This window comes from Neodiprion virginianus, chromosome 3, assembly GCF_021901495.1.
Source record: "Neodiprion virginianus isolate iyNeoVirg1 chromosome 3, iyNeoVirg1.1, whole genome shotgun sequence".
Lineage (NCBI taxonomy): Eukaryota > Metazoa > Arthropoda > Insecta > Hymenoptera > Diprionidae > Neodiprion > Neodiprion virginianus.
Genome location: NC_060879.1, coordinates 5,154,556 through 5,179,784, shown reverse-complemented (window position 1 = coordinate 5,179,784; position 25,229 = coordinate 5,154,556). Strand labels below are relative to the sequence as shown.

Here is a 25,229-nt window from a genome sequence, read left to right as displayed (position 1 = left end):
AGCAGAGACCAGGATATCTTTAATCTTTCCTAATTAAGACCCACATGTCAACGATATCACTAATGCACAAAAAGAAAGAGAAAATTTCAACACAAGGCGGTCTCTTTTTAGTCGTTCGAAGCTTGAACAATCAATTTCGTCAGTGATACAACGACACAGATTCCAATCACTCGGTAAATAACAGTATAAAAAAAAAAAAAAACGTTGTCGAACGTAAATTTTTTTCTTTCCCTTGGCCAAAAACGATTGAAAATTCTTCATATATCAAAACGTCAGAATATTGATGCCGATTTTACATAGTTCACGAGTATGCGACTAAAAATTATATCGAGTTCAAACAATAACCGATAGCTTCTGCAAGCTGGTTCGTATCATCTGGTCTTATCTTGCAGCTGATTGGTGGACTACAAAAGGAACTGTTATACTAAAAATTGAATTTTGATAAGAAAACGCTTCGCTAGACGGCCGATCAAGTACGATGAATAGACTATATGTTTCACTATTTGGCAATAGCAAATCACCGTGTATTCTCTATCTGTGAATGTTGAAATAAGTAGGAATAGTGGTTGTCCCTTCGAGTTGGACTATGGTAAGATTTTAGAAATTTCGATGTCTTATAAATTGAAAATAAGTATCAGTGTGTCACTTCAAGTGACTAATATGTTCATTCTGATCAATTTATCACTTTGTGTAAATTTTTGAAAAATTATCTTGAAAACTCTTCAAAGTTTGATGGAAATTCAGTCAGAGTGGTGATAGGAATTTTACAATTTGACAAATCGATTTATTAAAATTTTCCTGTTCTGAGTACTGTGAGGAATAATAATTTAGTCTTAGAAGTTAGAATTCCATCAAAACTGGAGAGACACCAGGAATGCCATGCAGAGCGTGAGTGTTGCAGTGGAGATGAGGACGTTGGCACTACTTTCAGTACTAGTACGAAGAACAAGCCCTGCATAGGCAGAGACTTCAACGCTGCTGCGGGAGACTGCAGTGCTACGGAAAAAAAAAACAAATAGTACAAACCAATAACTTAAGTTAGGAGATCGATAAGGTTTTCAAACGGAATAACGGTGAAGCTGCACAGCTTAATGATCAAAACCAGGGTTGAAAAGTATTCAACTGCTTACCCAGCAGTCAATGTTGAGTTAACACTGGCGATGTAAACGACTAGACTGTCAGGAGCATTCTCGAAAACATCCAAGCTAACCGTTTCCGTGTTGTTGGCGAAGTTGGTCAGGACAAAAACTGCATCTTCACTGGATGATTCCAGCTCCCTGAAATAATTCAGGGTTATGTGATTCTCAACATAACTATCAGATATTAATGATAATACTGAAAGAAACCACAATCTGGAAGACATTCTAAGTAATGCTAACCTGGAGAAACATATGACGTTGTCGCTCAACAACTGGACGTTGACAGTCCCTTCTTGTATGACTGTTTCTTTTCTCAGGGTTGTCAGGTCTTGGAACACCTTGTAATGGGAGACATCAGCGTCGATTTGAGCGGCGAGATTCAGAGTGAGGTAGTTGCTGTTTACTGGTAGCCACGTCGACTCATTGGTCGAGAATCCTGTGAAGGGAATCGTGTAAAATCATTGACGTTGTACCGCCACGTATTTCTTACCAGCTGAAGTCGTCGTATCCCATTGCATCGGAGTTCTCGCAGGATCTCGCGAGTTCGATTCGTACGAGTCCTCGTCCTGGTTACAAGCCTGTGGATCAACCGTGTCCTCCCAGGATATCGATTCATCCTCCATACCGATTTCCTCACCATAATAGGTTACCGATACTCCGGGAAGGAGGAGATTGATCATGTTCAACGCATCAACTTGTTCCGGAGTGTATCTGCTGGCGACTCGACTGTTGTCGTGATTTCCCAACTGCAAGCAAAGATGAACGAATCAATATTCATAGTACCGTGGACCAATAACGCCCACTATAGCTCGTTAACACAATTTTAAGACGCTATATTTTCCAATTGAAATGTACCAACCACCCAGTCCGCCGTTGCGTTATCGGGTAGATTATCCAGCCATGCGTCGATGGCTAATTCTTTGACCTCCTGTGCTGTTGACGAGCTGTCAACACTTCGAATGAATCGGAAATTGAATGGAAAATGTGCTCCATAATCGTAGTAAAGCAGGGTCATTGTCAAATTTGAGTAAGCTTCCATCATCATGATCCGCGTGACATTGTCCGTCTTGAAAGCATAGTCATCCAAAAGCTCGCGCCACTCAGCAACCACCTCATAAGTTTCGATTTGATCTTCCGTATAATAGTGAAGTAAGTAATCGTGATCCGTGGAATCATCGGTTGTCCCGGAGAGAGGTTCGTCCGGGAATGATGCGTCCTCGACAAGAGTCATTATGGTGTCGACTCTGAAACCATCGATGCCCCTGTCCAGCCAGAATTCAATGATATCCTAAAAATTTCAACGGTTCGTGTCAAATCTCGGTTCATCAAATCCTGAATTTCTTATGTCTTGAACTCGCTCACCTTCATCTCCTGAACAACGTATTCGTTTCTGTAATTAAGGTCAGGCTGCTCTTCGGTGTACTGATGAAGGTAATAAGCCTGTCTTGCCGAACTCCATGTCCAAGCGGAACCACCAAAGAAACTGATCTAAAATGGAGTGAAGCAAATGCATTCACTTGTCTTTGATTCAGTGACGGGATCATCGGAGACAAAATTAATTCACAACGATAACTTACCCAGTTATTGGGAACAGTAATAGTTCCATTTTCCAACACGGTACCATTATGCCATATATAGTAATCTGAATAGGGTTCAGTGCCCGCCAAACTTTTGACGAACCATTCATGTTCATCCGACGAATGATTCGGTACTAAATCCATGATCACTTTTAGTCCGAGGGACTTGGCCGTCGCTACCAGGTTGTCAAAGTCATCCATCGTCCCGAATATTGGATCGATCGACGTGAAGTTTGAAATATCGTATCCAAAATCCACCATGGGACTCTCGTAAATCGGGGAAAGCCAAAATGTGTCAATACCAGAGTCGACGAGATGCTGCAGTTTGCTTTCGATACCTGGACAGATGGTCGATAATAATTAGTGGATCGTCGAGTATTTACCACCTCGTTATATTTGTCGATCGATATCAAATTTTTCGTTAGAAAATCAGAGCAGCATTAATATCAATTTCTTCGCATGTATTCAGAAACATTTGATTCTACTTTTCGATCAAAATATTCACCTGGTAGATCGCCTATTCCATCGCCATCGCTATCTTTCCAACTTCTCGGATAAATTTGATACACTGACGTCGTTTGCCACCATTCTAAATCTGCATGAACGGAGTTCCAGCTCGCGAGAGCCACGAGTAAAAGGATTCGAACATCTTTCATCTCTGCTAATCGAAACACACGCGTTAACGATATTATCAATTCCCAGGAAATAAAGAATACAAGAATAACAGTAATTCAACTGAGAATGAACTAATAATTAATCCTTAAACACATCAAATTGGACGTCAAGTACTGAGTAAATTGCTCGGGTAAACAATTCCCCGAACGATTCAAAATCATTTCCCGTGTTTAACCTCTTTATTTCATACCTTTCAATTTGGTCAGAAACGTTTCACATAATTTAAATATCAATTAGCACATCATGTGGGTGTTTTAATACCATTAAGTACTTACTTCGAGAGGTGGAAAAAAAAAAAAGAAAATTGACCCGTGTCGGACCGCTGACCCAGTCTGTCGAAGAGACTAGGCCGAAATTTTTGTGCGACAGGATCACGGTACCTCTATATATAGATGCCGTCGAGCAGGCATCAGATTTCCATCAAACTCTCAACACCGAATCTAAACCAAAGTTTTCCATATCTTTGCTCTTGGATAGAGATCGATAGCACGTTGAGACCTAGCTGTACTCAATCGAAATACGGTATAATCAAAGAATTAGGATCTAATATGGTTTTGTAGATCGAAAGATAATTCAAGTGCAGAATGTAGTGAACAAGAATGCTTCGACATTGATTTGATGATAATTACAGGCCATTCATGACGTTGATGCCTTATTCGGAATAATGCAGAACCGTTTTTTTTGTTTTTTTTTTTTGGTAATAATATTTTACCGTAAAACAAAACAACAGAATTGAGTCAAGTCACGTAAACATGAATAAATAGAGACTTTTGAATATTAACGGTCAACTAAATATTGCCTGCAACTTCATGTTCAATAAAATTGGTGTGAGTTTTGGACTGAATTGAAATTAGTTAGATTTTTCGAATTAAGTCCCTTGCAATTGTTTGAGATTTTGAGTAACGTGATCAATTATGGGACATTGTTGCACATGAATGATGAAAATATTGAAAGTGAATAATGCGGTGTAGAAAAGAACTAAACCATGGGAAACCAAACTGATTCGCTGACTCATCGGAAGACAAAACCTTCAGAGCAGAAAGTAAGCCAAAACCACCATAATATAAACAACGCAATGACTCCACTGGGAACGATGTTGGTGGCATAACTCTCGATGGTGGTGCGTCAAACAATTACGGTATAGACAGAAAGTTCCAATCTGCTTTCTGAAATGTCAATCCTGTTAAATGATCACCATACAGATCGTTAGTGAAAAGAAAATCTTAGTTTTGGTAGTGAATCATTCTTAAAGTGAGGATATTTTTTTCGCAAAATCACACATGATATTAATATTGGTTTTTATACCGAGATAAATTCATAAAATTATTGATGAATCGTTTTTCCATTTTTATATTGACCTTCAAAATTTACCGTTCAACCGACGCCATTGTCCATCCTACTTCTCGGATAAATTTCATACAATGTTGTCGTTTTTCACCAGCCCAAATCCCCATTAACGGAGTTCCAGCTTGTTAGACTAAGTAACGCGAGGACCAGGTCACCTTTAATCTTTGCTAATTAAGACCCACGTGTTTACGATATCACTGATGAACAAAAGGAAGAAGAAAATTTTAACAAAAGACGTTTTTTTTAGCCGTTTGAAGCTTGAACAATCAATATCGTCAGTAAAACATCGATACAGATACCAGTTACTCGATGAATAATCGATAAATAAAACGTTATCGAATGTCCTTTTTTTTCTTTTCCCGAAAATACTTCAAATTTCGTACCGTCATAATGCTCCTAAGCCTTGAGCTCCGTTCGGAAGCATTTTACAGATTTCACGAGGATACACCTCAAAATCTGACCTAGTTGTAATAGTGATCAATACCGTCTGTGAGATGTTCCGTAACATCTGGTGGTTTTTCGCAACTGATCGGCCAGCTACAACAAGAACTAGAATACTGAAAATAAAGTTTTCATAACATTGGAAGCTCTTTGGAGATTGCAGTGCATGTGTTGCAGTGGTAATAAAAATTTTTCAATTCAATAAGTCAGTTTATTCAAATTTTCCTGTCCTGAGGGCCAGATAAATGATAATTTGAATTGAAAAGTTTAAGAATCATCAAATCCAAAGGTAGACAAGGAATGCCATGAAAAGCGTGATTTTTGTACTGGAGATGAGGACGTTGGCATCACTCTCAGTACTAGCACGAAGAACAAGTCCTGCATAGGCAGGGACGTCAATGCTGTTGCGGGAAACTGCAGTGCTACGGAAGAAGGAAAAATAGTAATAACCAACGTCTTAAGATAGAAGATCTGCACAGGTTAGTGATAAAAAAAAAGTGTTGAAATATATTCAACTGCTTACCCAGCAGTCAATGTTGAGTTAACACTAGCGATGGAAACGACTAGACTGTCAGGAGCATTCTCGAAAACATCTAAGCTAACCGTTTCCGTGTTGTTGGCGAAGTTGGTCAGGACAAAAACTGCATCTTCACTGGATGATTCCAGCTCCCTGAAATAATTCAGGGTTATGTGGTTCTCAACATAACTATCAGATATTGATAATAATACTGAAAGAAACCACAATCTGGCAGACATTCTAAGTAATGCTAACCTGGAGAAACATATGACGTTGTCGCTCAACAACTGGACGTTGACAGTCCCTTCTTGTATGACTGTCTCTTTTCTCAAGGTTGTCAGGTCTTGGAACACCTTGTAATGGGAGACATCAGCGTCGATTTGAGCGGCGAGATTCAGAGTGAGGTAGTTGCTGTTTACTGGTAGCCACGTCGACTCATTGGTCGAGAATCCTGTGAAGGGAATCGTGTAAAATCATTGACATTGTAACTCGAAGTGTTTTTTACCAGCTGAAGTCGTCGCATCCCACTGCATCGGAGTTCTCGCAGGGTCTCGCGAATACGACTCGTACGAGTCCTCGTCCTGGTTACAAGCCTGTGGATCCACCGTGTCCTCCCAGGATATCCATTGATCCTCCATACCGATTTCTTCACCGTAATAGGTTACCGAGGCTCCAGGAAGGAGGAGATTGATCATGTTCAACGCATCAACTTGCTCTGAAGTGTATCTGCTAGCGACTCGACTGTTGTCATGATTTCCCATCTAAAACCAGAGGTGAACAAATCTATTTATATCGTACCGCGGAATTATGACGCCTACTGTGGCCCGTTGACACTATTCTACGACCTCTTATAATTGGCTTCAACCTCAACATTTCATAAGCCGTTGCTTGAGATTATATTTGTAAATTGAAATGCACCAACCACCCAGTCCGCCGTTGCATTATCGGGTAGATTATCCAGCCATGCGTCAATGGCTAATTCTTTGACCTCCTGTGCTGTTGACGAGCTGTCAACACTTCTAATGAATCGGAAATTGAACGGAAAGTGTGCTCCATAATCGTAGTAAAGCAGGGTCATCGACAAATTTGAGTAAACTTCTGTCATCATGATCCGCGTGACATTGTCCGTCTTGAAAGCATAGTCATCTAAAAGCTCACGCCACTGAGCAACCATCTCGTAAGTTTCGATTTGATCTAGTGTATAATAGTGAAGTAAGTAATCGTAATCCGTCGGGTCATCAGTTGTCCCGGAGAGAGGTTCGTCCGGGAATGTTGCGTCTTCGAAAAGAGTCATTATGGAGTCGACTCTGAAACCATCGATGCCCCTGTCCAGCCAGAATTCCATGATATCCTAAAAATTTCAACGATTCGTGTCAAATCCCGGTTCATCAAATCCTAATTTTCTTATGTCTAGAACGCGCTTACCTTCATCTCCTGAACAACGTATTCGTTTCTGTAATTTAGGTCAGGCTGCTCTTCAGTGTACTGGTGAAGGTAGTAGGCTTGCCTTTCGTCTCTCCACGTCCAGGCGTATCCACCAAAGCCACTCACCTGAACAATCAATTTATTCTCGTATTACGGAAGCACTGGTATATTCATTCGACCAATGAAATCATCTAAAGCAATCCACATCCTCGGGAACAACTTACCCAGTTGTTTGGAGGAGCAATGGTTCCGTTTTCTAGTTCAGTACCGTTCATCCAAATGTAGTAATCCGTGTAGGGATCAATGCTCGCCAAACTGTTAATGAACCATTCGTGTTCATCCGACGAATGATTCGGTACTAAGTCCATGATCACTTTCAGCCCGAGGGATTTAGCCATCGCTACCAGATTGTCGAAGTCATCCATCGTACCGAATATTGGATCAATAGCGGTGAAATTTGAAATATCGTATCCGAAATCTACCATGGGACTCTCGTAAAATGGTGATATCCAGACCGCGTCAATACCAGTATCAACGAGATGCTGCAATTTGTTCTCGATCCCTGAATAGATAGTGGTTAACAAGTGATTGGGAATTTTCTTTGAACTGAACTTTGCTTGGTCCAATTTTTAACGGCCAAGCTGTTGGATTATTTCAAAAATCTTAAACGTCGTTTTCGGAATAAAAGCTAATGAAAGAAACTTGATGGTGGAAAGTTCGCTCTTTCCGATTGTTACCTGCTAGATCTCCTATTCCATCACCGTCACTATCCTTGAAACTTCTCGGATAAATTTGGTACAATGCCATGGTCTGCCACCAGTCTAAGTCTGCATTAACGGAGCTCCAGCTCGTAAGAGCAAGCAGCGCAAAAACGAGGACACCGCGCATCTTTCCTAGTTCACACAAACGATTACACCCTATCGTAACGTTTGAAATTCGAAACGTCCTTTCTCATCGAATGGAAGTAAAGATAAAATCTCATTTTAGTACTGTAAAAAACTCCGTATTGAATATTGATTTACCTTCTCTACCGAAACGATTGAGACTGATTCAAATCGCAAACAATCACAGCCACGCTCACATTTTGAACTTTGGTCGCGCCATCTCAGAGATTCTACAGTTAGAAATCTCCGAAAATTAACCAATTAAAATAGTTTATAACGCCGTCTGTGATTCGATATCTTCAAGTGCCCTGCCCCGACAGATTAATGAAAAGTAAAAGAGTAAATAAGGTTCAAAAAAAAAAAAAGTCAAGAGGCAATCGATAACAGAGTTATCTGCCTTGGACTGTCGATCAAGACCGTCGAATTTCCGCTAAACTCCGATTGGTCCAAATCATTAGATTATTAATGGGTACCCTGTGTCAGCTGGTCGATATCTCTAAGTGTTTTTCCACAACTGATAACAACATTGAATAAAAATTGAAGGTAGATTTGGTCAAAAAAATAAAACAAAATAAATAATAACGAAGTAATCGTGGTCAAGGCGTCGATAGAGATTACCAAAGAGATCAGGGATCGTTTTTAGATGAAAGGATCATGTGGTTCTATATCGAGCTGTCGGTAAGCAGCTGAATTCGTATTTGATTTTTTATTTCTTCTTTCTATTAGTTGATTTCCATTTTTTATTGCAAGATAAGTTTCGATAATGAATATAAAACTTGTGCTCAAATTGAATTACTCATATTACAATTGTAGAACGTAATTTTTAAAGACAGGAAGCTTTTAGCCTTGAATATTTGAAATTTTGCATATTTTACTGGCATGAGCTTATTGTTGAAAATTACAGGGCAAATACCTGTATAATTTTATTTGGTGTTTGGTTAATAAGTATCCTGAAATAAGGCAAGTAAATTTATTCAAATTAAAGCTAAAGAGCCACGCTCCGAAATAATAATCTAAATGTGTTGGTTGACATTATATGCATAACATGGTTTCATAAACATGGATTTATGTACACGTGTAAATAGAAGGAGTCAAGTCAACCGATGATCGCTTTCCAGAAAATATTTGATGAAATTTGACTTGAATTCTGGGTCCATAGACAACGCTATTCAATATTCACCCAAATGAAAAATCATACGATTCAAATCAGCAACTCCTCAAATTATTCAAGCAGCTCTTAGATCTGTTCATTGTGGCGCCAGGTAACTGACATATGTTGAAATAAACTCAATCACTGTTTATTCAGTACACAGAATACGAAAATTTCAGTAACGGAGGTTGGCTAAGACTGCCATGAAAAGTGTGATAACTCCACTGGAAACCACCGCACTGGCACCGCTCGCAGTACTGGCACGAAGAACAAGTCCAGCCAAGGCAGAAATTTCCAAGCTTGATTTGGAAACTGTGGTCCTGTGAACATTGCCCAGTACAAAAGTCATAAATGGGTTTAGGGAAACCATGTTCAAAGAAATACATTTTCGTAGTGTACACCATAAACCTGAGTGGTTACAACAGGAATATCCAATTGCTCACCCTGCCGTCAAGTCTGAGTCAATGCTGGCGATTGATACAACAAGAGTGTCGGGCGCGTTTTCGAATGCTTCAAGGCTGATCATCTCCGTATGATTGGCGAAGTTGGTCACGACGATCATTATGCTATCAGAAGATGACTCCAGCTCCCTACAAATATTTAGAGCATTTAATACATCGGGCTTGATAAGTGAGAATTATTTATTATTTCCGCCGATCTTTCCACCTTATGTACAAGCTTCGTTCGGGTCTATTCGCAGCGTGGTCGAATGATTTGTCAATAGTGACTTCGATACTTGGAAGCGAAGACAAAGGGAAATAACAATTTGAAAGACAATTGACGTAATACTAACCTTGAGAAAGCCATGACGTTATCGTTTAACAACTGGACGTTGACAGTCCCTTCTTGTATGACTGCCTCTTTTCTCAGGGTTGTCAGGTCTTGGAACACCTTGTAATGGGAGACATCAGCGTCGATTTGAGCGGCGAGATTCAGAGTCAGGTAGTTGCTGTTCACTGGTAACCAAGTTGAATTGCTGGTGGAGAATCCTGTGAAGGAGGTAACGTGAAATCATTGACAATGTCGTTTGGTGAGTTTAATAGGCGTCTGACGTTTAGCTATCCTCAGAACGATTCCTACCAGCCGAAGTCGTTGCGTCCCATTGCATCGGTGTTCTGTTAGGATCTCGCGTGTAGTCTTCATACGTGTCTTCATCAGCACCACAACCTTGCGGATCCTGAGTATCTTCCCAAGATATCCATTGATCCTCCATACCGATTTCCTCGCCGTAATAAGTGACAGAGACCCCGGGAAGGAGAAGGTTGATCATGTTCATCGCGTCGACTTGCTCCGGACTGTATCTACTAGCCACTCGACTCTGGTCGTGATTTCCTATCTGTAATCAGAGGCGTATTAATCAACGCTTTGCTGCAGTTCTAAAACGCGGCCAATTAACATGAAAAAGTATCGATTTGACTGAGATGAATCTTCAACGTTATATATGAGTAAATTGAAATTATATACTGACCACCCAGTTTGACGTTCCATTATCGGGTACATTGTCAAGCCATTCGTCGATGGCTAATTCTTTGATCTCCGTCGGGGTCGATGAGCCGTCGACATTGCTAATAAACCCGAAATTGAAAGGAAAGTTTGCTCCGTAATCGTAGAATTTCATGGTCTGCGACGTGTTCGTGTAAGCTTCCATCATTAGTACTCGCGTAATATTGTCGGTCTTGAAAGAATAGTCGTCCAATAATTGTCGCCACTGAGCAACCATCTCGTAAGTTTCCGCTTGATCTTGCGTATAATAATGGAGTGTGTAACTGTAGTTCGTCGGAGAGTCAGTTGTTCCAGAGAGAGGTTCATCCGGAAAACTTTCATCTTCGTAAAGATATGGAATAGCGTCTACTCGGAATCCATCGACACCTCTGTCCAACCAGAATTCGATGATATCCTAATAATTTACGTTACCGTTCATATCAAAGCCCGTTTCACCAGATCTTAATGCACCAGTCAATATCTTGTTTCCACTCACCTTCATTTCCTGAACAACATACTCGTTTCTGTAATTTAAGTCAGGCTGCTCCTCAGCGAACTGATGCAGATAGTAAGCCTGCCTTTCTGATCTCCAACTCCAGGCGTAACCACCAAATACACTCACCTGAACAGTAAACGAATGCATTTTTATATAATTAAAGTACTCGCTTACTCATTTCACTAACATAATAATGAAAGCAAATCGAATCCTCGAGGACCGCTTACCCAATTGTTGGGGGGAACGATGGTTCCGTTTTCCAATTCGGTACCATTTTTCCATATATAGTAATCCGTGTAGGGATCGATACTCGCTAAACTGTTAGTGAACCATTGATGTTCATCCGACGAATGATTCGGTACTAAATCCATGATCACTTTTAGTCCGAGAGATTTCGCCGTCGCTACCAAATCGTCAAAGTCTTCCAGGGTGCCAAATATCGAATCAATATTCGTGTAATTTGCAATATCATAACCAAAATCTGCCATTGGACTCTCATAAATTGGTGATGTCCAAAACGCGTCGATACCAGAGTCGACGAGATGCTGAAGTTTACTCTCGATTCCTACACAGTGGGTAAAAAATATTTGACCGAAAATTTCGTTTGCACTAAATATCGTCACTTGTTGTGTTTGATTGGGAGAAAAATTCCTAGTACCAGTGCTTATTTTGCACCAAATTATGTCATGTTTTAATATCAATAGACTAAAGAGATTTTACGATCACGAAATCCAATCAACATTCCATTTTCATAGATGTCCAGAAGCATTTTCCTCAAACGATCCGAATGCGGGAGAATCTTTTTAATACTCTTTATATTTACCTGGAAGATCCCCTATACCATCACCGTCACTGTCTTTCCAACTTCTTGGATAAATTTGATACACCGACATCGTTTGCCACCAGTCTAAATCCGCATTAACGGAGCTCAAGCCCGTTAGAGCAAGCAGTGCAAAAGCAAGCACACCCCTCATTTTTCCTAATTAGTGAAAAGGCATTAACGTCATTAATTGTCGAAAAGAATAGGAATTCAGGTAAATGCACTTCCCTTCACAATTGTTTACAATTTAAAGGCGAAGGTGATAATCACCTTACTACATGCCGTGTATAAGACTTTCTCTATAAATGTCGATTAATTTTCATTGCCCAAAATATCAAAGTCTGTTCAAATTCAGAACCCCCCTAAAGCATGTGTACCTCGATTTAACTTCATTTATGGGATGTAGAATTAAAACACCATCCCTAATTACCAGATGAAACTACGGTTGGTACCTTTTGTGAGTTTCTCAGTATCGCTGCGTATCCAAAAAACGAAAAAGGAAACCACGTTAAACCGTCGACCGAGTCCGTCGAAGGGACTAGGTCTTACACATTGTGCGGTAAGATCGTCGGATCACCTCTATATATGCATATCGGTTGGTACGTTTATCAGACTCGATACACCAAATGTACGTTGACCGTTTCAATTATCTTCCGGCTGGATAATCCCCGGTAGCATGTGCAAGCTATATGTATGTATGTGCAGGACTATTTAAGAGGCAGATAATTTTCAACGCGATTCCACTGATTGATACACGCTGTACCTGACCGTTATGTAATCCATGCAGGAAACGCCTGTCATTTTTCAAATTACCATAAAAATCATCATCAGTGTGTCACTGCAAGCGACGGGAATCTTACGAATCATTATTTTGTATATGTAGTTGATTCGACAATGATTAATAACTGCAGGATAACAAGTAAATATGATTATGAATTATTGTGGAGAGGATAGAAGTGATTGTCAGCATGCAATTAACGGGCCCATCTACAAGAAAACTAGTGACTTTATTTAAATATGTTTAAAAAAAGAGAAACAAACAATAAGAAGATGAAGCGTTGTTCCTAATCTGACGACCATACCGGAAAATAACCCGGACGTGTTGCTAAAAATTACATCTTACATCGTAAACATGGTTTTATGTACACGTGTGAATTGACTGTTTATCAATAACTGTGTTACAGTCGAATTGACATGATTTCTTTAAATCTTTAATACCGACTCAACTGACTGACGCGAGTTTGCTCCAGCATTCGAAATGATTGAATCATAGTGATTGAAAATAGACGATAGAAAATTAACGAACCTACCTCCATCGTTAAAAAATATTTTGGTAACGGCTAAAGATATTCTTCAATTGATATCAGTACATGTAACATGATAATCACTGTAACTCTTCAAACCACGCACAAGTGCCGGCTGAAATCCCTTTGATATGACGTGAACGCGATAGCTAAGATGTATGATAAAAACTGAACTAAGTCGAATCAACTCTCTAATCAGAGAACGAAATCATCAGTGATGGAAGTAAGCCAGGGCCGTCACGAACAGGATGATGATTCCACTGGAGATCAAAGCTTCGGCACCACTTCGCAAAACGAGCGCAGACAAGGCGGAGATTTCAAGGCTCGTTTTGGACACTTCACTCCTGTCAATGATACGTCGAGGAAGATAGTCACGTTAGCCAATTCAAACAATAAAATTTATGCTTACGATGATCATAACCAGTGTTCAGAAGCATTCAATCGCTTACCCTTCAGTTAGACTGGAGTCAACGCTGGCTATCGACACCAAAAGGGTGTCAGCTGCGTTGTCGAACACTTCTAGACTGACGGTCTCCGAGTTGTTCGCCATGTTTGCCACGACCATCACCGGAACAGATCCACTGTACTCCCTAAAATAAAAATTCGAGACGTTTTACACCGATCAAGAAGAATTAAAAATGACTAGATCGATCCTCAAGCTCTGTGACTCTGGTACTCTGGTACTCTGACCAGGCGATGAAAAAAAACTTTGTTTTACGGTTCGTTCTAACCTCATGAAAGCAAAGACATTGTTGTTTATCAGCTGAACGTTGACGGATCCTTCTTGTATGACCGCCTCCTTCCTAAGGGCTGTAAGAGCTTGGTAGACCTTGTAGTGGGACGTGTCGGCTGCGACTTGAGCGGCGAGATTCAAGGTGAGGTAATTTGTGTTTACCGGTAGCCAGGTTGACTCGTTGGTAGAGAATCCTGTGAAGGAATGAAGGTGGAACAGTTTACCTTGGCGATAAGGAGGAACGATTTCCGTCGATATAGACTGTCAAACAACTCCGATGTATTTCTTACCAGCTGAAGTCGTCGCATCCCATTGCATCGGGGTTCTCGCAGGATCTCGCGAGTACGATTCGTACGTGTCCTCGTCCTGGTTACATCCCTGTGGATCCACCGTGTCTTCATACGATATCCACTGGTCTTCCATACCGATTTCTTCCCCATAATAGGTTACCGATACTCCGGGTAGAAGCAAATTTATAATGTTCAGCGTATCCACCTGCTCCGGAGAGTATCTGGTGGCAACACGGCTTTTGTCGTGATTTCCTATCTGAAAAAAAAATTATCGATACATGGATTAAACAAGAACCGCCAAACTGCTTGTTCTCAAATTTTTATCAATCGAATTCGGAAAATTCCACCATCTGCTTAGATTGAATTCTCATACTAACCACCCAGTTTGACGTTGCGTTATCGGGTACGTTATTCAGCCACTCGTCGAGGGCGGACTCTTTGATTTCCGCGGCGGTTGAGGAGCCGTCCACGTTGCTGATGAGGTTGAAGTTGAAAGGGAAATGTGCTCCGTAGTCGTAGTACTTCATTGTCATCGAGGTGTTGGCGTAGGCTTCGGCCATCATTATCCTCGGTACACCGTCCGAGTTCTCAGTGTAGTTATCCAAGACCTCGCGCCATTGCTGCACCATGTCGTAAGTCTCTTGCAAATGCTTCGTGTAGTCATGTTCGACGTAGCCATAGTCAGTCGGGTCATCGGTGTCGCCGGTAAGCGGTTCGTCGGGGAATGTTGAATCCTCGAAGAGATGAGGAATGGCGTCGACTCGGAAACCATCGACACCCCTGTCCAACCAGAAGACCAGAACTTCCTGCAAACCAAGAACCATGAACATCGAACCCAGCGGAGTTGGTCACTCGCTGAGCAAGGTTATCTCGGCTACCTTCATCGCCGCGACCACCTCTTCATTCCAGTAATTAAGGTCAGGCTGCTCTTCGGCAAACTGATGGAGATAGTAGGCCTGACGTTGGTTGTTCCAAGTCCATGCTGAACCACCGAACACACTGACCTGAACATAGAGTACGGTCATCGGGGGCACGGGAATGAGCATCAAACAGCTTTATGGTGAACTTGACTTACCCAGTTGTTGGGGGGCGTGATGGTTCCATTCTCCAAAACTGTTCCATTCTTCCATATGTAGTAGTCGGTGTACGGATCTACGCTCGCCATACTGTTTATGAACCATTCGTGTTCGTCCGACGAATGATTTGGCACGAAATCCATAACGACCTTCAGTCCAAGCGACTTTGCCGTCGCTACGAGATTGTCGAAGTCATCCAAGGTTCCGAATATTGGATCTATGTCCATGAAGTCTGAAATGTCGTATCCAAAGTCCGCCATTGGACTCGGGTAAATTGGTGAAATCCAAAACGCGTCAACTCCTGCATCGACCAGGTGTTCTAGCTTGCTCTCAATTCCTTAAAAAAAAAAAAAAAAACAAGATCATCATCAGCACATTAAGTTTGTCCTAAGTTTCTACTCTTTCGCCGAATTGAGTCTATTACTATAAATTGTGAAAAAAATACTTCCTAGTAATAAAAACACTTATGTTTTGCGTTAAAAATTTTACACTCTTAATCGGGTACCTGGAGAACGTAAAAATCATTTTTTTCTGACTAGAAAAAAATAGCGAAGCGTCTAATTTCAAGTTCACTGTTTGAGAGAATTTTAAACTTCCCACGGCTGGTTTTGAGGCTTGAAGCGACGCTTGCCTGATCCATAATTCAGGTATTCCCTCGATTTGAAATCTCGGCCGCGCAGGTGTAATCATTCTTCATTGTAGACCGGGTGGGTACTTTATGCGAATTTTATTCGCAATTTGGCTGGTGGTATATAAGTTAAGTTTAAGCCAAGCAGAATACGGATGCAGTTTACTTGCGTACGTGTGTATGTGTACAACCATTCTAAGAAGTATATCGCGTGCATCGAGTCCGTGATCCGATCGGCGTAGGTGTGAAGAAGTAAATATGAGAGTGAATCTTTATTCAATATAACCTTTTCTTTACATCATCCGTAATAATATACATCCGAGCACTAGCCGTCAAGGTTATGTTCCGTAATTCAACTCCAAATTACGTACATCCGTTGTGCGGCGCCATAACGATGAATCGTGTTTGTCCATTGCTAAATTAATAAACGAGCGCGAAACGTTGATTGCACGACGAAAATTGCGCAACAAGAACTAGAGTGACGGAGATAATTGAAAAGGGTAAGACGAAGAGACTAGACTAGGTGGTACGTTAACGCTGATGAATTTTTTTTTCACGTCAGCTTAAGGTGCCGCGAGAATATGAAACGGAAATTTCTTGGAAACGAAAATGTGAAGGCGGTAAGTTTCAATCTTGCTCATCCTCACCTTGGAGGTCTCCAATCCCATCGCCGTCACTGTCTTTCCAACTCCTCGGGTATATTTGATACAGAGACATAGTCTGCCACCATTCCGTATCACCATTCACCGAACTACAGCCAAGGAGGGCTATCAGCCCAAGAACGATTATTCCCATCCGCATTCTCCTTTTCTTTTTATTTTATCCAACTTACAGCTGTTGACGTGTAAACGATTCGCGCATTAGTTGATGGATACAGGATCGGAGATAAAAAATATTTGAACTATCCAGAATTTGTGAACCAAGATGCGACTGGAATTAGGCAAGTTCAATCTAAACAAATCCTTATCAAGAGGAATTTGAAATTAAGTTTCCAAAAAAAAAGATAAATAAAATATAAAATTATTCAATCGCGTCATTTCGTCTGTTTTTCAATGCCAATAAACTTACAGCTTTTACACATTTTTCATAAATTACTGCTCATTCCGTCATTAAATAAATACTCTAGTAACAGCCCGAGATAAATATTGTTCTACACCTCTTCGGTTGATCACAAAAGTTTTATATTATTCAACGAATTTATACTTGATTAGAAAACATGTCAACGTTGTCAAACATCCATTCGCAGACAAAACGAGCACTGATTCATCAAAATCTTAGATTTATTAACGAGGGAACTCTTCCTAAGTATCATTTATCAGAAAATTTCGATTGGATAAATTTCAATTTCACTTTTTCAACCAGGTTTTAAAACTTTTGTAAGAATCTTGCTTTTAAGTTCACCACACGGTCGAAGGTACAGAGTTTGAAATAAAATTTATAGGAAATAGAACTGAAACAAGGTTTCTATTCGAGGGGGGTAGAAGGTAAGGAACAAGAAAAATGAACGTTGAAAATAGGGGAAAAAAAAAAAAAAAAAAAATTGCTCACGAGTTGCAAGTCTTTCCCGTTTCAAGCAAGTAAAAGTAAATAAAGAAAAAGAAATAAAAAAAAACATTCGCTTCACTTTGAAAACCATGAAAATAAAAAAAAAAAAAAACGGAGAAATAATTAACTTTACATTTTTACTTCGTGCAAATTTCCCGACCGGCGAACCGCAGCCGAGAAGATTAAATATCGAACGGATCACAATCGTTGATTGGCTGCAGAGCGAATATCCATGGACGAATGGAATGCAGGTCTCTCACTATTGATGTGTCGCGGGATCGTCGCCGGCTCTCCTCTTTATATGCCATTTGCATTGTCACGCGTATCCGATTGCCTGGGTATTATGACGTTGTCAAATATTTGATCGAAATCTAAAAACGTCAAATCCTCAGGCTATCGTAACGCCTTGTTGAGCGGGTCTGGAAGGGTGGATGACGGCAATATGCTCTCGATACAAGATAGAGACATACATTCCCGTATGGGTACTTAAGAGCCGGCTGTTTGTCGCCGGTTTATTGCTCTTCTCGGCCTTCCCCTCGTGCCCCCGCTACTGTAAAACCAGAATTTTATTGCCCGATTGGATTTCCGATGTTAATACTCTCGATAAAATACTGAATATCTGACTTTCTCAAAGCATCGGGTCTTCATCGATCAATCTCGCGAGCCGGGTAGGCTTAGGGAAACAAAATCCAAATCTTTTGACGTGGAAACTCGGGTTTTTTTTGGTTTTTTTTTCTCCATGAACATCAGAATTAAAAGTAAATTAATCTGTGATGTGAACTGATCAGGTTTCCGTTAGTTTGTTTTTTTCAAACTCTTTACGGTTTACTAACCATCGTCAATTGATCACGCATGTTTTAAAATACATCGAATGAACGACCTTTTCCTCATTAAAGTGCTAAAATGAAATTCAATTTGATACAGTGATAAATTTTATACAAAACTGTTGATGGCAGTGTTCTGAAAATTTTAGAAACGTATTTTCAAAACTTATGTTTCGAAATTTTTTCATTACGGTTGACGTGCAAAAAAAGTACAGAGAAATACGAAAAGGACTTTGCTTTGTTTTTTTTTTTTTTTTTGTTCGGATGAAATTCATGACCTTTTTTTGATACTGTTTCGAAATTGTAAAATTGACAGTTCGGTAAATCTTTCCACACAGAGTTTTAGAGAATATCAATGTTTTCTGGATTTCGTTTCAAAGGCGTACGCTGAAAATTCAGTAAATTTAGTCTTACCTGTAACGGTAAACCAGAAAAACTTTGTTACTCTCTTTCATGCAAAAAGTGTGAAACTTTTTTTTTTGGTGAGAGAAATTGAAATTGTAAATCCTTTCTCTTTCTCATATAAAAAATCTGTACCTTTCAAGTTCCGTAACGATTTCATTGTTTCGCGAGTGCATTTGTAACTTGAAATTTCAACTATAATTCCACTCGAGTATCGTTTCAATCACTATCTCTACAATATTTCATCAACATCGTATTGAATTCAGACAGTCTAACCTCTAACTCGGGTTATACAAGAACCTCACACTTAATACCCCGCGAGACGCGAATATAACCGAGGAAAGTGTGTATAAAACGTGTTTACAGAGGATGGATTTACAGGCCGCAGCTCCTCTCCATAGGGAGAAACCCTCTCCTCACCCTGCTGTCTCTCTCTCTCTCTCTCTCTCTCTCTCTCTCTTTCTCTCTTACTCCTCTCGCAAAGGTAAAAGGATTGGCAACGAAATTGGCTGGAGGTTGCAAGGTGTTTCCTCCATGAAATAAATCTAGCAACGAAGCTATAAGATCCGTCGTTCGCTTCGCCAAATTTTCCTTCCTTGTCTCGGTGCTTACGTGTTTTTTTCCTCCCCTCCCCCCCCCTCTCCCTCCATTTTCATTTTTATCTCCTTCCTTATTCACCCTTAGAAATATTTGGTCTCGCGGAAAATTCTCGCGTATCGTTTAAATTTTCTATGTACCCACCTTCGCGATTTTTCATCTCAACAACATAACGAGCGAAGAAATAGAACCTGATCCACGTATGGTGTATTATATAACGACTGAAAAAAAATTGCGAAATGGACGATGTTGCCAATTATTGTTTTTTTTTTTTTTTTTTACCCTCATCGAAGCGTAATTTTTTATTCGAACTTTTAACACGCACGAGATACTCAAAAGAAACGATAAAATCAAATAGGTACTCGAATTGTTGTTTTTTTGAAACCTTCTATTCGTGTTCATGATTTTTTTATTTCATATAAAATTGGCACTGTTTTCACTGCAAGACAAAGATCCCACGTCGAGTAAAGAGACGTGAGCCAGCCTCGCGATAATCTTCGACACCGCGTGTGATTCTTGACGTTATCGGAGGCAACGAACAACCGTTTCAAGAGTCTAATTACAAGATTTACTGATAGTCAATCAGGCCCTTGGACACGCGATCGGCTGCCCGCCGCCTCACATAATCGCGTAGCCTGACGATTTATATATCCAAGCATCGTAAAATATAAAATTACCCCCAACAGCGTCTCTGTCCATCTTTTTTTTTTTAATTTTTATTCATTTCTTTTTTACTACATTATCACAAAATTTGTTCAGTGATATTTCTAACGACGATGTCGATTCCGCGACTGGAATATCGTTCCCGTAATCTAGAACCGAGGAAAGTTAGATGTATAAAAAATTTCGTCGTTTTTGATTCACGAGTGAGGGAATAAATAATTCAAACTTGGTCAAATTTTCAGGGTATTTTTTTAAACTTTTATTTTTTTTTTCTAAGCATTACAGGAAATCTACGAATCGAAAATGTTTGTAGCTTAAACAATAAATCGAGGGAGTCGCGTTATATATCTTAACATTTGATCCAAACATATTATATCCTCAGGTACATGTTGTATACATGTGTAATACCGACTTGATTAATACGGATGATAATATTAATCAAAGAGAATCGATTGAGACGTTTGAGTGGTCATGAGGTGTACGGATCAAATGTTGAAATATAACGTGACTCTCTCTCAGCTCAAACTAGAAATAGAGAATAACTTTAAGGCCTGTATTGGTTTGTGTATACGTATAAATATACACACACACACAAATATATATGTATGTATACATATGTATATATAAATGTGCTTATCGATACGAGTTTCTCGGAGATATCGGCGAGCGCTTGTTTACCGAATAATAATATCGGCAATTAATCCTACTGTCTTATTATTGGATGTATAACTCGTATCGTTCACGTTCCCAATCAACGGCTGCAAAAATTATCACGCTGTTTAACCAATCAATCTGTGTTGTACGTAACATTGACGTTCAACCCTTGATCAAATCGGTAGAGACAAATGAAAATTCCATACTATATTTGGTTATTTATTTATTTTTTTTATTTTTTTTTATTTTTTTCTTCGACGAAGAGAAAAATCTTGTTTCAAAAAGAAAGAAAGAAAGAAAGAAAGAAGGAAAACTGCAAAATATTCAGATAAGCCGAGAATCTCTCGTCCAATGTCTGAATAACTATACGGATCTTTGAGAAAAAAAAAAAAAGAAACTAACTCATCGATGAAATAAATATATGTTGAATGAAAAAAAAAAAAAAAAATAAAAAAAAAAACACCCGTTAGGAAATATATTATTATAACTGGGGAGCAATAAAATTCGCAAGTATAATCTTATCGTTTTTTATATTATGCAACGCGTTGAGGAATGTCTCGTACATTTAGCTAAGCCTGTTACATATATGGGTAAATGTTTGCAATCTTCGATGGAAACGCATCGAGTCGGATATATCTGGCAATGTTGAAGCATGCGATAGGCTCTCGAGTTGTACGTCTGTTTCATCGCAATCAGCCCGCATGCATTGAACGTTGTTAACGTGTTCCATGTACGCCGATTTACATGCATAGGTACGCGTACTCTGCACAATGGCCTCGAGGTATTCGGTTTATAGATTGGAGAACACACGGCGAAATTTGCGTTACTGACAATAAACACCGACGCACGTAGGCAAATTAATTATACTCTATAATTATACGGATACAATTGAAAGTACGACGAACTGTGTAGGTTGAATTTCTGATCAACCGAGAAAATTTTTTTTATTTTTCATACAAATATTAGATCGAAAAATGTATCGATTATAGAATAAAATGATGAAAAATTTCCGGAGATTTTTTTTTTTTATTTCTATTATGCTTCGAAATTAATTTCAATAACGAAATAGAATGATTGGAAATATTTTTGTATATTCTGTGTATTCGAAGCAAGGTTGACGGGATAAAATTGAAATTCGTAAAAAGTTTCGAATATCTGTGGTTTTGAACATGGCTCATCGAAAAAATATTAAATTAACAGGTGAAAAAAAAATCTAAACTCGATGAAAATTTTTTGCTCGTTCTGCCTCAAGCGATATGAATTTTATTTCCTCGTCTCTTTTTTCCCCTCTATTTTAATTCGATGACACACCGGGAATACATATCGAAGTTGTTATACGTGAGATACAGTTTGATTTTAATTTCGACCGTTTCACCTCCATGTGTTATATGTATACCTATCGATAAATGTTGAGAGATGGAATATTTGCGATGTATAACATCGGCTTATATACCTGTGATATAGCTGCAGGTGATACGAGGATATCGCGATAAGGTATAAAAATTTTTAACAATATCTGCACTGCTGTATTTAGAGCATAGTTGACGCGAGTCGATATTATCATAAGACATAGACATACGTCATATATTTTTTTTCTCTCCCCCACATTTGTTTATTTCATTTGTGTATTCGATTTTTCATTTTTAAACCGGATGTATATATATTTTTTTTTTAAGATCAAATGTTTGATGGTAAATATTTTATTCTTTGGAAAAGTTGAAGATTTATGCAACAACGATAACGTTGGTGACGTTTTTTTTTTTGAAAAAAAGATTGTTCTTCTTCAGCAGTCACACTGAGAAAAATTTCATTCGTTATAGTAACTAGAAAAATTCCATAAAATAGGTATTGTTAAAAAAAAAACTGTTTAAATATTGTTGGAATTACGAAAAACGAGGTACGCCTAACCATTTTTCACTATCGTCGATCCTTTTTTAATTTATTGCAATTTATTGTAATTGCAACGCAAAATCAGTTTCCGAGGTTTACTCTACTTTTTTAGTTAAACGAGGCTTTAACGTCAATTTCTTCTTGCACAAGCATTAATTTTCGCAACAGTTGCAAGAAAATATAGCAACAGCGATCGTAATGAGAAAGAATAACAACGGATACTAGACTTTCCGGTAAGGGATAGAAAACTAATTTTCATTTTCATACCTGGCAGTATATTTTTTGATTGTGGTAAAAAATGAAAATAGTTAAGGACTGAGCGGTAACCGGAAATAAAATTTTCTATCAGTGCAGAAGATTTTATGCGAATTTATGAAATACGTAATTGAGTTTGTCAAGTTATTCTCAATCTACAATCAATTAAAAATTTCTTTTAATATTTTGACAATAATAACAATGCATCGCATCGCATAATTGATGGAGTTTCGTATGTGACAGACGGTTTGTCCCCCTGAAAACAATCAATCAGGGATGTTTTGCCTAATGGAATGGCTGACGGGATCCTGCGGAGAGTTTAAATTCCGTCTGACCCGAAAACTGGGAAAGCCTGTTGGAGTGTAAACTTGTACAAGAAATCTATATATCTGACCTTAAATCGAGATGGCATTGTGCCAGAAACGAATAAAAGGTCGTAGGTTATTTCTGAGAGAAATTTACATTCTAATAATGTTGGGGAAAATTTATTTAGGGTAGCAGGTAGATCGCCAAATTTTATTTGCTACGGGGTGGCTCGCCAATCGATGATATACACAGAAGTACGTGCTTGTGCTTATTCAAACGCGATTTTGAAGTGGGAAGATGAATAATTTATTTCTTGAGTGATGGGGTAAAACTGTAGAGCAGAAAAATGGGAAATTGACGAGTTTGTCGGGTCGGAAGACTGAAAAATCAGCAGAGAAATAACCGGATTTGCAATGAGCTTGCAAATTTGTGCAAAACTTTACGACTTGCAGATTTGAAAATACGCGAAATCGCAGACTTGATGGAGTTGGTGTGAGATCTGAAGTATCAAAAGCATAAAATCATTTTAAAATCGGAATATCGTAAAATTGGAAACTTGCGAGGTTGACGATGTAAAAAACTGGCAAAGTTTCAAGGCTGCGAAGTTGCGTAGTCGGTGGATTGGAAACTCGTAAGTTCGAAACTTTGCAAACTGCCAAAATCAGAGTACACTTAAATTTCACATACTCACTTGTAAATATCACAAAACTGCGAACTCACGATACCAAAAACCGTAAAGTTGTCGAATCATTGAATTCGAAGAGTCCATAAATCACAAGATCGCAAATTGCACGCGAAATTTTATTTCTTTAAAATCGGAAAGTCATAAAATCGTGAACACACACTGAGACAAATTTTTAGTTCCGGTTACCGCTCAGTCCTTAACTAATATCATTTTTTATCGCAATCGAAAAATATACTGCTAGGTAGAAAATGAAAATTAGTTTTGTAGCTGTTACCAGAGAGTCTAGTATCCGTTGCTATTCTTTCTCATCACGATCGCTGTTGCTATATTTTCTTGCAACTGTTGCAAAAATTTAATGCTCGTGCAAGAATAAATTGACGTTAAAGCCTCGTTTAACTAAAAAAAAGTAGAGTGAACCTCGGAAACTGATTTTGCGTTGCAATTACAATAAATTGCAATAAATTAAAAAAGAATCGACAATAGCGCAAAATGGTTACGCGTTCCTCGTTTTTCCGTAATTCCAACAACATTCAAACAGTATTTTCAACGATACCTGTTTTACTCGATCATTCTAGTTACTATAACAAATGAAATTTTTCTCAGTGCATGAATTCGTAAAACGACATCAAGACGTCAGAAAAACGTTGTAAAATCGCTCGAAACGAACAAAAAAAAAAAAATTTCGTCATCCCCATATTGCCACCAGAACTTCCCAACCAACAGAATCATTTTTTCCCTTCGCCAGTGAAGAAAAAAAAATGTTAAAAAAAAAAATGGCGGAGCGATGAAATCTGCGTTTTGTGAATTCCAGCGGTTGTTGTGTTTTTTTTTTTTTTTCTTCTTTTCTTTTTCTTCTTTTCTTGAGTAATTGTAGTTACGGACAGCTGTGGTCAGGCGTGTTTAGCGAAGGGGGCGTCGAACACAGTGGGTTGAAAGGATCGGAGCAAGGATTCCCTCCGGAGTATCCTGCGACAGTGATGACGCAATTTTCCGGGCAGTTACCCGTCGAATTGCCCCTCTGTTGAGGACGGCCCATTTGATCGGAATACCTTGTTGACCGCTAACGGTGCATCAAATCGGCGACTATCAACCGCGTCTTGTTCCATTCGGTTTTAGGTTACGGCACTGCCTAAGGGATGAACATTCGCCGACAGACTCCCAGGATCCTTGAAGATTCATTTCTCACCCTCCGGCATTCAATGATAAACGCGACGATTTATCCTCAAAAACGATCATCGTGAGCAAAAAATCATGCTGACTTTTCGTTCCTCTTCTCTTCAGGCTTTTCTCAACTTTTACCCCTTTTCACCCTTTTCTTCTTTTCTCATTTTCTTCGAAGGTGTGTAGATTTCACTGGGTGAAAAAATTTTTGGAACTGATTCTTTTGGATTTGATTTTTTTTTATCTTCTTTCACGTACGTCTC

General features: G+C 39.1%; 4 protein-coding genes across 11 annotated transcripts in view; 1 reads left to right on the top strand and 3 right to left on the bottom strand.

Annotated features, from left to right (window-relative positions):
- Window positions 1-25,229, top strand: part of LOC124299809 (calcium/calmodulin-dependent 3',5'-cyclic nucleotide phosphodiesterase 1-like) — a 170,493-nt gene that overhangs the window by 109,771 nt on the left and 35,493 nt on the right. The gene's annotated exons all lie outside the window — the stretch shown is intronic.
- LOC124299812 (alpha-glucosidase-like) lies at window positions 763-3,761 on the bottom strand. 2 transcript variants are annotated; one of them, XM_046753187.1, is made up of 9 exons: window positions 3,667-3,761; window positions 3,222-3,374; window positions 2,717-3,054; window positions 2,502-2,627; window positions 1,999-2,427; window positions 1,630-1,885; window positions 1,380-1,575; window positions 1,131-1,277; window positions 763-996 (listed from the first exon to the last, which is right to left on the bottom strand). In XM_046753187.1, exons 2-9 carry the CDS (start codon window positions 3,370-3,372, stop codon window positions 852-854), a joined length of 1,788 nt encoding a protein of 595 aa, XP_046609143.1. In that variant the 5' UTR covers window positions 3,373-3,374; window positions 3,667-3,761; the 3' UTR covers window positions 763-851. The 2 variants fall into 2 exon arrangements, with proteins under 2 accessions (XP_046609143.1, XP_046609142.1); XM_046753186.1 differs by having other exon boundaries at window positions 3,222-3,377; window positions 3,667-3,757.
- Window positions 5,390-8,305, bottom strand: LOC124299813 (alpha-glucosidase-like). Its single transcript, XM_046753188.1, has 8 exons — window positions 7,859-8,305; window positions 7,346-7,683; window positions 7,122-7,247; window positions 6,619-7,047; window positions 6,202-6,457; window positions 5,952-6,147; window positions 5,703-5,849; window positions 5,390-5,601 (listed from the first exon to the last, which is right to left on the bottom strand). The coding sequence occupies exons 1-8, from the start codon at window positions 8,007-8,009 to the stop codon at window positions 5,457-5,459; spliced, it is 1,788 nt and encodes a 595-aa protein (XP_046609144.1). The 5' UTR covers window positions 8,010-8,305; the 3' UTR covers window positions 5,390-5,456.
- Window positions 8,962-17,816, bottom strand: LOC124299811 (alpha-glucosidase-like). 4 transcript variants are annotated; one of them, XM_046753182.1, is made up of 9 exons: window positions 17,671-17,816; window positions 16,632-16,818; window positions 15,356-15,693; window positions 15,159-15,284; window positions 14,658-15,086; window positions 10,236-10,491; window positions 9,949-10,144; window positions 9,599-9,745; window positions 8,962-9,475 (listed from the first exon to the last, which is right to left on the bottom strand). In XM_046753182.1, exons 2-9 carry the CDS (start codon window positions 16,783-16,785, stop codon window positions 9,331-9,333), a joined length of 1,791 nt encoding a protein of 596 aa, XP_046609138.1. In that variant the 5' UTR covers window positions 16,786-16,818; window positions 17,671-17,816; the 3' UTR covers window positions 8,962-9,330. The 4 variants fall into 4 exon arrangements, with proteins under 4 accessions (XP_046609138.1, XP_046609137.1, XP_046609139.1 ...); XM_046753181.1 differs by having other exon boundaries at window positions 17,663-17,813; XM_046753183.1 differs by lacking the exons at window positions 14,658-15,086; window positions 15,159-15,284; window positions 15,356-15,693; window positions 16,632-16,818; window positions 17,671-17,816 and adding exons at window positions 10,624-11,052; window positions 11,134-11,259; window positions 11,361-11,698; window positions 11,957-12,112; window positions 12,406-12,559.